Genomic DNA, 11,405 nt, shown 5'->3' on the forward strand with positions numbered 1-11,405 from the left:
GATCTTACACTGAGACAAGTGTAATTATGTGACTGAATACCTTTTATCTGTTTGGTCAGGTGGTTTGGCACACTCCAGTTTGTGTCACCAATACTAATATGTTTCAGTATCCTTGCCAGTGTGTAAAAGTCCATTCTTCACTACGTGATTTACAATGCACCATATACACCTAAGACTGAAATCTGTTAATAAACTTTCATTGTGAGAATTTCAAATATAACCCTAGACTCTTTCAAGGCACAGAAATTCTTCAGAGATTACAAATACCAATACTAAGCCAAATTTTCATCCTATAGAAGCAAAGATATATCATCAGGTCACAGTTATTTAGCATTTTAATGTTTTGGTTCTGGGGCTTAGGAGAATACTAAAAGAGCATGTGTCCCTTCTATGAAAGACTCTGGGGCTTTTGCCACATTCTACTGAACTCTGAAAATTTGCTCTGTAATTTCACAAAGTCCCATACAGCCCTCATACTCAGAAGTAGAAGTTTACCATATTGAATATATATTTTTAAAATTTCACAGGTCTTAAGAATATGGTTGGATAAGTTTAGACAAATGCATACACCGAGTAACAAACACCTTAAAAAATTAAGATAGAGAACATTGTTAACAACCTAGAAATCTCCTTCATGTTCCTTTTCAGTTTATCCTCCTCCCCCAGGCAACCACTATTCTGATGACTTCTGTCTCCATAGATTAGTTTTGTCTATTCTTAAATTTCACATAAATGGAATCACGCAGTATGTTCTCTTTTGTGGCTGGCTTATTTTGCTCAACGTAATGGTTTTGAGATTTACACTGATTGTTGCAAGTAACAGTAGCAGTTCCTTTTTTAATTGCTGAATAATATTCCATTCTATGAACTTACCACAGTGTGTTTATCCATTATTAATTAACACAGAAGCTGGATGGGCACATGCTGGTTCTTCAATAAAACAAATGTAGCAATTCCTGTTCTTTCAAATCTGCAGTTTATACTTGGCTTTTGCTAATGACTATATCCAGATCCAAAGCTGATTTTTAATCCTTCAGTCCTCAAAGAGAGCATGAGAAAAACTTCTTGAGAGTCTGAAGAATCTGAGTAGAAAGCAGGAGTAAGAGATAGGAGGTATTAGGGGAGCTATCTTCAACATGAACCAAATTTGCTCTAGGTCCTGCCTCTTGTCAAGGACTGTGAAAAGACCGAATTAAATGCAGGTCTAACCCTAACCCTCTCTCAGTGTTATCTTCCTCTTATCTTTCCTAGCTCTTTTGACCACTGGTTAAAAATTATTTTTCTCTGTAGACAATCTAAAGACTTTCACCTATTCAAGAAAGCCTTGCTTGCTTGGGTAGTCTGTAGTTTCAGTTAGAATGGCAGTGAAGGCAATGGTGTATATAGAAATGTATTTTGAGTTCCTTTCCTTGTGACCAAGCACACATCAAAAAAGCAGGAAGGAAAGTTGGAGGAAATTATGCAATTTATTATGATTTCTCATCATCAAGAACTTGTGTCCACGGGGAAAGAATAATAGTTCCTATAAAGGTTTCTTTTGGTTATTTGTGATTCCTCCCTCAGGAGCTTTAAAACAAATTTTGAGAAATCATAGACAAATCTAGTTTGATCTAATTTGTTAGAAAACAAATGAGATCAGTCTAATTTGATCTAATTAGTTAGGTGTCCACAGGAAACATCATTCCAGATGAGAATGGAGCAACCAGCATTAAAAAAAAAAAAAAAAAAGAATAACTGAACATTATACTGAGATTATAGAAACTCATTATTGCAAATACTGTGGATAAATAATGGTTCCCTAAAGATGTTAAAAAAATAATAATAATGGTTCCTAATTAGAGATTAATTTTAAGCCAGTGACTATTTACAGAATCAAATCTTTAATGGTCCTGTAGGTAAAATATTTTTTTTAATGTGTCACTCAAGTATTATCCCTTGTTTCTCAGTTGAAAAAGGGATTTTTAATATTCAGAATTACTTGAACTTCAAGTCCTCACTTTGTAGGATTTCCCCAACATGGTCCATCATCTTTCTGAAGGTGTTATTTCAGAGTAGTAGCTCCCAGAAATAGCTCATTTGTAGTTGCCTAGAAAACCTGACAGGTGATATATTGATATATTGAATGGAGGCATGAATGGTCAAAATCATGCAAAAACTATAGTCTAGGTTAAAAGTACTATAAAGAGTATTGGACCGGACATATATTTAACATAGGTCATGTCCAGAGGAGAAATTAATCCAATTTGAAAATAAGAATCATTAAAATCTTTATGTCTTTTTACATTGGGAAAAAATTGAAGATGCCATAAATCACAACTGTAGTGCTGATACTACTGATATTACTAAAATAAAGTATCTAATTAGCATGAATGCAAAACTCCTATTCCTGTACATTTTTGAATTTATAATATCACTAAATCAACTTTTTTAAAGAATTAATTTTTTCTACTTATTAAGAGACTAAAAAGGAAGAACAAGCATTGTCTTATATAAGATTTTTATTTGAATACTCTAAAATTATAATCACATTTAATGTTGTTGGGAAGAAAGTATTATTTGGTGTCATTTTGTAATTTTCCTGAATATTTATAAGCCATAAAGTATTGCTCTGGTTGTCTGTTTTCCTCCTCTTAAAAAAACCTCTACATGTTTTTTTATTTTTTTAATTAATTAATTAATTAATTTATGGCTGCATTGGGTCTTCATTGCTGTGCGAGGGCTTCTCATTGCAGTGGCTTCTCTTGTTGCAGAGCACAGGCCCTAGGCACGAGGGCAGTAGTTGTGGCCCGCGGGCTCAGTAGTTGTGCTTCGTGGGCTCTAGAGCGCAGGCTCAGTAGTTGTGATGCACGGGTTTAGTTGCTCCATGGCATTCTACATCTTTTTTTTTTTTTTTGCGGTACGCGGGCCTCTCACTGTTGTGGCCTCTCCCGCTGCAGAGCACAGGCTCCGGACGTGCAGGCTCAGCGACCATGGCTCACGGGCCCAGCCGCTCCACGGCATGTGGCATCTTCCCAGACCGGGGCACGAACCCGCGTCCCATGCATCGGCAGGCGGACTCTCAAACACTGCGCCACCAGGGAAGCCCTACATCTTTTAAAATTAAAACTTTAGGGAGTTTATTTTAGTACAAACACCTAGGTACTGAGGGCTTTCTTTTTTTCATCCTCAATTCTCAAAATATACTGAAGTACAACGAGATATTCATGTTGGGATACGGCCAAGGATTCCTTCATCTTAGCCATTGCTCTTGGCCAGAACTAGGGCTCTAACCGGCATCTACCCAGGGAAACCACAGTCCATGACTGTCCAGTTCTCTTGGAATGAAATGCACTGTCTGGAATTTCCAGGAAGAAAACACATTTAGTCATTGGATAACGTGCTCACAGGTAGGCAAGAGAGGCTGTGCTCCCTTGTCACTGAGGAGCTCCCCAGTCCCCACCAAGGTCAACTGTCCCACCTCATTCTTCCCCACATCATGTGAGTCACTGCTGTGCTTATAAAGATAAGTCCAAGAGTACAACCACTTTATCTTCCATAGAAACACAAAATGGACACGCTTTTCCATTATGCTCGATTCTGTAATGAAAGGTCTAGGAAGTGAGTGTAACATGAACTCATTCCTTCCGCCTCAGCAGACAGATGGATAGAGACATTCCAGTTTGTTTCCAGTCTTTTGTCTTCAGAGCATTTTTGGCATTTCCTTCAGGAAACTGGAGGTTGTGACCTAAGGTTTCCTTAGTGAACATGCTTCTGTTTCCCACAGTTAACTTTACCCAGAAATGACATCTACTCTATTAGGTGAGGTTTATCTTCGTGTCCCAACTGTGTCCTGTGCATATTCAATGACACTTGAAAGCACAAATTCTGAAAGTTAACAATAGCACTGAAGAGGCAAACACACCAAAATACTTCTACGTAATCCCCAATAAAGATGATAATATCAAAACAAGAATTAAAAATTCTGTGAGGCTTGCCATTTTACAGTTGGAGAAATTGACTAGGAATGTTAAAGCTTTCAGATACTATGAATCAAAAAATTTCAGATAAAAGATGTATGCTATTCAGCCAACATTCTACAACTTGTTACTTTATTGCTAATGTATAGTTTTATATTGTTCAGCTGGTAGACTGGGAGAAGCCAAGACAATGTCTTGAAAGAATGAAGTAATTTAATATAATCTCCCATAGCTATATCCCCACTTCCCCAGTATGTTGATGGCAAGCTAAGAATGTAAGCTTCTAGGGATGGGTGTGAACTGACCATTGAGTGTCATAAGTTAACTTTGATTTACAACCACGTTGTTGTACATTATTTCTTTTAAAACTCATGTTTTAAGACAGAATTATTGTACTTAATTTAGTTTGGCTTGAATGTCATTTAAAACTCAAACAATTACATTTACTTGTCAATGTGGTATTTAGAAGCTGGTGGTTTCCATCTCATTCTTTACTACTCTTCAGTGTTAACTTATTGAAGTTTCTCTTCCTGAAAAAAAAAAGAGTGGTTTCTAAACAAACCACATTCGTTTTTCACACCCTAGTTTATCAGGGTAAAATCCTCTAAAGAATAACAGAAATTTGCCTTTAACTGATTCTGAAGAGGCACATAGTCAAATAGAATGTCTTAATAATAATTTTTTAAAAAATGCTCTTCACAAAGGAATCTTTAAAAAAAATCAGTTTATTAATGTTTAAAAGTTGATAAAGCTATGTGCAAAATGATCCACATTGTCAGAAACCTATTAAATACTATTTAAAAAAAAAAGACACTTCTCAGTTTAATTGCACTGGAAACCACACTAAACAGACACCAATATATTTTTATTCTTTGTGACATTTATACACATCTTCAATTAACTATTTAATGTACTGAAAAACTTCTTATGTTCCCTATCAGTTAAAGTAATGCTTTAAGGGCACAAGAGGATGGTATTTTCTGAAGAAATACACATTCAATGGTGTTAACACAGGTTAGGAAAATCCAATAAAATGTTGAAACAAATACATTCAAAAATTATTAAAAAAGTACTTTTAACACAACAAAATATAGCCATCCTGTTGGTTGAAATGATTCACACAACACTCTGAAAGAAACATCAACAAAAGTGCCAAAGACAGATGCTGTATTTGTTAGACAAATTCGTTAAGAAATCTTTCTTGGTTTACAAAGTCACCCCCCAGTCAGTTTTCACCTTGTTTTGCTTGTTTGTTTCTCCTATGACACTAAGGATCCTGGCTGATGTCATTTAAATAAATTGGACTTCCTTATGCAGATTTCAGCCATGATGGATATGATACTGTAATACATTTCATTGCAAAGATTTTTTTTTTTAAAGTGACTGCAACTAAAATCAAAAACACTCATCCAGCTTACGTGGAAACTTTGGCTTCAGCAAGTGAAATTGCTTTACATCTCCAAACTATCTCCACCACAGTCTACCTGCTGGACACAGCCTACCTGCTACACATCATCAAGAAATGGACCGTGCCACACTCCCAACTCTGAATGCCAGGTAGTTAAAATATAAAGTAAAGGAATTCTGAGGAGAAGTATGAAGGGGAAGGGAGGGTAGGATATGCAGAGCATACCTAGCGAAGCAGAAGTGCACACGCTCACTTGGGCTGGAAACTAAAGTGAAAGAAAACATCTCCTCAAAGCTCCCGACAGAGACGCTTTCACACGGGGACATTAGTCTTTGAGGAGGGGCCAGATGAACCCTTCAGGAGCTTGACAATGCTAGACCTTTGGCTCAGTGCAAAATCAAAGCTCCAGCGAGGGGAGGAAATAGATTCCAGGCGAGGACCTGATCTCCACCCTTCCCAGTGCATTGTTCACGGGAACTAAGTCTACCCACCAACACCAGGCACCACCAGGCTGTTCTTACGCTCCCCCTCCCTCCCTCTGGCTTGCGACAGCTCCTGCCTGGCAGCAGTGGAGGCACAGAGTTTTTGTTTTTGTTTTTCCAAACACTGGGGTGGTGGGCAACCATGCAAGCTCCCCATGGGTCAGCAGTTTTCACTTTTAGGAAGAAGAGTTGACGTTTCCAGAAGACATAATGGTCTCTGGGTTATCCCCATCATCCTTCTGAGGGTGGGAGGAGTTGTCTGACTTACTGCGGCTGAATTCCATGCCGGCGATGATAGGTCGTGTGAATTTGCCCGTGGAGTCTCCGCTGGGGCACTTGCAGCAGGACATGATCCGGACGAAGGCCCGACGCATCTCCTTGTTGGACAAAGTGTAGATGATGGGGTTGGTGCCAGAGTTGAGCACAGCCAACACCAGGAAGTACTCCGTTCTGAAGAGGATGTCGCAGGTCTTCACCTTGCAGCCCACGTCCAGCAGGAGCAGGATGAAGAGTGGCGCCCAGCAGGCGATGAAGACGCCCAGGACGATAATCACGGTCTTGAGCAGCGCCAGCGACTTCTCTGAGCTGCGGCTGGCCTTCGAAATGTTCTTGCGGAACGTCAGACGGCGGCTCCGAGTCCTGACCAAGGAGTAGATCCTGCAGTACAGGATGACGATGGAGAGGAGAAGCAGGGTGAAGACCGTGGTGCAGAAGAGGATATAGTGCTTGTGGTAGAGCGGCAGCACTGTGGAGCAGCTGGGCAGCGCGCTGATGCAGTTCCAGCCCATGATGGGCAGGCCCCCCAGGATAAGGGAGATAACCCAACAGGCACTGATGAGCAGGAAGGAGCGGAACCTGTTGCTCCCATTGTGAAGTTTCATCTTCAGCATGGTGATGTAGCGCTCAATGGCGATGGCTAGGAGGCTGAACACGGAGGCAGACAGGGCCACAAACATACTCCCTTCCCGCAGAAACCACTGGGCGGGGGTTAGCTTGTAGGTGGTGGCCCCAGACAAAAGCAGGTTGGCTGTGTAGGCCACTCCTGCCAACAGGTCTGAGAGGGCGAGGTTGCCAATAAAATAGTACATGGGTCGGTGGAACTTCTTGGTTTTCCAAATGGTCAGCAAAACAAAGATGTTCTCTAGGATGATAAAGCAGCAGATGAGAATGAACACCAGTGAGATCAGTTTAATGCCGTTTTCCTTGTCCGCACCGATATTCAGCTTTCCCGTGTAGTTATAATGCCGGACGATGATGTCGTAGTTGACATAGTCGGAGACAGAGCTGCGGAGGGCCTTGACCAGCGGGATGTTGGTGGACCCCATGATGCGCGCTGTCCCCAGGAGCCCGGGGCGGTACTTCTCCAGATGAACGCTAGAGGGCGAGGCGGAGCGAGCCTTCACTGGCAGCGGGGGTGGTTGAGCGAGAGAGATCCAGGCTTTCTGTGCAGCTTTTCCGTGGCCGGAGAGGGCCTCAGAAACCGCAGCCTTAAACAAATCACAAAGAGGAGAGAGTCAGGGAAAAAGCCACAGCACACTGGCGTCATTCATTCTAGCGAAGGTACTGCTGCAGTTTTCTTGTTGTTGATTCGTTTTAAAGAAACTTGGGGAGAATGCAGGAAGAAGGATTAAAAACAAACAAACAAACAAAAAATCAAACTCTCATTTCTTGCAAAGAAAAAAAAAAAAAAGGAAGAAGGGGAAGAAAGAAAGGGAGAAAAAACAAAAATGTACCCAAACTGAAAACTCCGACTCGACAAGACGAAACTCGCTTCCTATGGCTACATCCACTTAAATGGAAATGGGAAAACTGGAAAAGTGAACCCCATTTATCCCCACTCTTGCCTCCTCAACCCACCCCCCACCCCCGCCCAACGCTGCTCCCACCCCACAAGGTTTCCAGCCGCAGCCGAAAGAGTCTCTGAAGCGTTCACCCGCTCGGCGGCGGGCTCACCACCAGCTCCTGGTCGCTCCTTCGAAGAGCCTCAACCGCCAATGTGAGGGCGGAGACGCACACCTCTGCCTTCCACCACCACCCAGCTAAAACCACCTCCTAATTGCCATGCAAGAAATTAGGTTTGCACGAAAACCATTTGACGGCATCAGTCACTTTTTGGGCTCTATTAATAACTCTCTAGGAGCAGGTGTGCTTAGGGTCCGAAGGCGCAACCTGGTGTGGGCAGCCAAGCCCGCCCCGGCCTTGCGGTAAACAGGAAAGCTTAGCGCCTCCGTGAAGCAACAGCCTTTTCTTTCTTCTTCTTCTTCTTTTTTTTTTTTTCTTGCGAGCCAGTGCAAGAAAATATAAAGGTACGCAGTGAAAATCATTCGTAAGATATTGCAATAAATCCCAGAAGTGTCGTACATTCGTTGATTGCAAAAGGAGTATTTTTAGTTACTGTGGATATAGCCAAAACACGCACACAAAAAGAGAAGTTAAACTACAAGTGATAAAAATACATGCCACTGCATTCCAAATTCCAAATGCCAAATTACTCTCCAGAAACTCACACAAACAGAAGTCTGCCGGTGCATTGCTAAGCTAGCGCGGGCAGTTTTATTCACTGCTCCTCCCCAACACGTTGCCTCCTCTCATAGAACTAGAAAGTGTGGGGGGATTGAAACGTGGCACTGGTGATCAGAAGTCTACCCGAGAGTTGCTGAAATGCTTCAAGGTAACGTAGCAAATGCGATAAAAGTGGAGTCATCGAGGCGACAGCAATTCCAGCAACTCCCAGGAGAGCAGAGGCAGCTTGCGCCCAGTAGCTCCGCGTTTCCCTCATCTAATTCCACACCCTGCTCGCTCGCAGTGCAAGTTTAAGCCCTTACCCCACCTCCCCCGGTCTTTGTCTATAGGATTTCCCAGAATAAGCGCCTCTCCTCCGACCCACCACAGCTTCCGCTATCCCCCAGCCCCAGACCGTTCTACAATGGGAACTTAACCCTTTTCCAAACTTTGTTAAGTCACAAGTGCGCCAAGAACAATCCGATCCGGTTGGTCTCCTTAGTAGCCCAGAGATGCTTGTTTTCAGCACCCAGAGACAGATGTTTTAAAAGTGTTCGTTTTGCTTCATTCCGGTTTAAAAATTTTGTTTCTGCCTCTGAAGACCTCCCGCCGCGATGCTCCTCCGCGCGCACTCCCTACCTGGCTCAGGCTGGTCGAAGCTGCGTTCGGGGAGCGCCGGGTCTGCACGGCGCGCTCGGCATCTTGCTGCTGCCCCCGACTGAGCGCGCCGCGTTCTCAACTTACTCGAGTCGGGGTCCCCTCCCTCCGCAGCCGCTCACTCCAATGGCCAGCGCGCTCGCCGCGGCCCGGCCGACGGGTCAGCTGAAGTCGCCGAGCGCCCCGCTGAGGCTGAGTGGCTTCTTTAGGAAGAGACAGGGAGGAGTGAGTGCTTCAAGCCCCCACGCCCTCCGCCCGCGGCTGGGGGCCTCAGGATCAGTGCTGCTGAGACTCACTGTCCAGGAAAGATCTGGGGCAGAAACACACACACAAGAAGAACCCCTCCTTCCCCACAGGCAACCAAAAAAAAAAAAAAAAAAAAAAAAAACCAACAACAGAAAAGGGGCGGAGCCTGGTGCCCCCAGGACTCTTAATGTATAAATCTCGGCCCTCGCCCTGCAATCCGCCGCTCCCGGGCGGTGGAGACCGTTCTCCCGCGCCTTAGAAAAGGGGGGAGGTGAAGAGCTGTTGGAAGCTTTTCTCCAGAAAAATCTTAAGGGACAGAGGACGGCCTGGCGTGTGTAGTGCACCTCTCTGGTCCCCCAGCCCCGCAGCTCTTGGGGGATTGGAGTCCGGTGATTGTGGCCGGGCTCCGCCCTCCTCTCCGGCCCCGGCCGCGTCTGCGGAGGCAGGGGAAACAGGCGCCGCGACCCCGCGAGTCCCGGCCGCGTTCTGGGGGAGGAGAGGCTGGGAAGGGGCTGCCAGAGGTATGGAGGAGGCGAGCAGCCTGGGAGGGAGAATGGCCCGGGAGGTTCCTCCACTTCTGCCCGCCTCCACCTCTCGCCCCCATCCCGCTGCTGCCTCGAAACTTGCGGTCTGAGGGGCAGAAAGTGGCTTTCTCGGGGCGCGCAGTGAAACGGGCCAGCTCCGGGCGAGGTGTTGGGCGGGGGTTCCCCTCACTCAGCTGGGCGCAAAATCAGTCCTTGTGTCCTAGATTCTGGCCAGTGGTGAGGTCTTTGAGGAGGTGGGCAGCTGCCGGGGCCCGAGAGATTTAAACAGCTTGGGCAGCTCAGGAATTTCCAAAGGGGAAGAGCTGCCGGGCCCGATCAGCCTAGGGCCTGCAGCTGCCCAGCTCGGGGCCAGTGCGCTTCTCTCCCTTTCTACTTGAGAGGCCCCCAAGCCTCAATGCTCACAGCTCACCCACTCTTTCCTTTCCCTTGGATGCTACTTCAGAACGTAAGACCGTGAGGCGGTCTTGGTCAGCTCCGCCTAAATGATAAGCTGAGGGCACTTCTGACGGCCCTCCTGCTTCAAAGATGGTTTCCACCCAGTTCCTGGCCGCACTGGCTTCCCATCCTGGCAGATGTGAACGCAAAACTTCTCCGTTGTGCAGTTTCAATTAACACAGTACAGACACACCCTGTACCTGAATGACTCAGAAGGAGGCTGAATGAATAAACAACAGACTCCTGGCTTCTGGGATCTTACGACTTTGCAAAGGAAAAAAATCAAATGACAGTTAATACACAGTTGCCCGAAAGCTCTCATCAGCAGCGTTGCACCCAGCACACACCCACAAATTTAGCAACAGTAAGTGCGAACGACATAGAAACTAAGATAACTGTCCTCTATACTCTAGAATAGACTTTGATTGGGTCTGAGAATGTATTTCACTTAAAAGGGAAGATATATTGTGTCTACTCAGCACAACAAAATGTGTGGACTTGGCAAACTTCACCTCATCCACTAATTTATGAGTTCTTTAAAGGGAAAGGAATTAAAGTAAATTGCACACCCAGACTATATCAGGCATGTGGTAGATTAATTTAACACTACTACTCTATGAAGCAAACATTGTTGGTCATTTGTTGATGAAGGAAATGTCAGGCAGTTTAAGCCACTAGATGTCCCAGCTAATGAGTGGCTGAGCTAGGTTCCAAAACTCAAATACTGCAGATGCCATGCCTTCAGTAAACAGTTAAGGTGTTCTGTATGTATACAACGGCTTGACCAATGAAGTCCTTTAAAACCACTTCTTTCCTGACTATGCAAGTGTTACACATATTAACACATTTAATCCTTACCATGACCCTGCAGGTTAGGTACTGTTAATATCCTAATTCTACAAACAAGGAAACTGAGTTCCAAACATATTAAGCAACTTGGTTAGCGTGGGCTTTGACCATAGACAAGCTGCAGATTCTTTTTTTTTTTTTGGCGGTACGCGGGCCTCTCGCTCTTGTGGCCTCTCCCATTGCGGAGCACAGGCTATGGACGCGCAGGGTCAGCGGCCATGGATCACGGGCCTAGCCGCTCCGCGGCATGTGGGATCTTCCCAGACCGGGGCACGAACCCGTGTCCCCTGCATTGGCAGGCGGACTCTCAACCACGGCGCCACCA

General features: G+C 44.7%; 1 protein-coding gene across 5 annotated transcripts; it reads right to left on the reverse strand.

The window, feature by feature from the left end:
• Nucleotides 1–4,671: 4,671 nt before the first annotated feature.
• On the reverse strand, nucleotides 4,672–9,317 carry S1PR1 (sphingosine-1-phosphate receptor 1). Of its 5 annotated transcripts, none has more exons than XM_007109881.3 (2): nucleotides 8,988–9,317; nucleotides 4,672–7,333 (listed from the first exon to the last, which is right to left on the reverse strand). In XM_007109881.3, the coding sequence occupies exon 2, from the start codon at nucleotides 7,169–7,171 to the stop codon at nucleotides 6,023–6,025; it is 1,149 nt and encodes a 382-aa protein (XP_007109943.1). In that variant the 5' UTR covers nucleotides 7,172–7,333; nucleotides 8,988–9,317; the 3' UTR covers nucleotides 4,672–6,022. The 5 variants fall into 5 exon arrangements, 4 of the variants coding, with proteins under 4 accessions (XP_007109943.1, XP_054940391.1, XP_028344866.1 ...); XM_055084416.1 differs by having other exon boundaries at nucleotides 9,093–9,231; XM_028489065.2 differs by lacking the exon at nucleotides 8,988–9,317 and adding an exon at nucleotides 8,354–8,371.
• Between the last annotated feature and the right edge of the window lie 2,088 nt (nucleotides 9,318–11,405).

Source organism: Physeter macrocephalus, chromosome 4 (genome assembly GCF_002837175.3).
Source record: "Physeter macrocephalus isolate SW-GA chromosome 4, ASM283717v5, whole genome shotgun sequence".
NCBI classification, from domain to species: Eukaryota; Metazoa; Chordata; class Mammalia; order Artiodactyla; family Physeteridae; genus Physeter; species Physeter macrocephalus.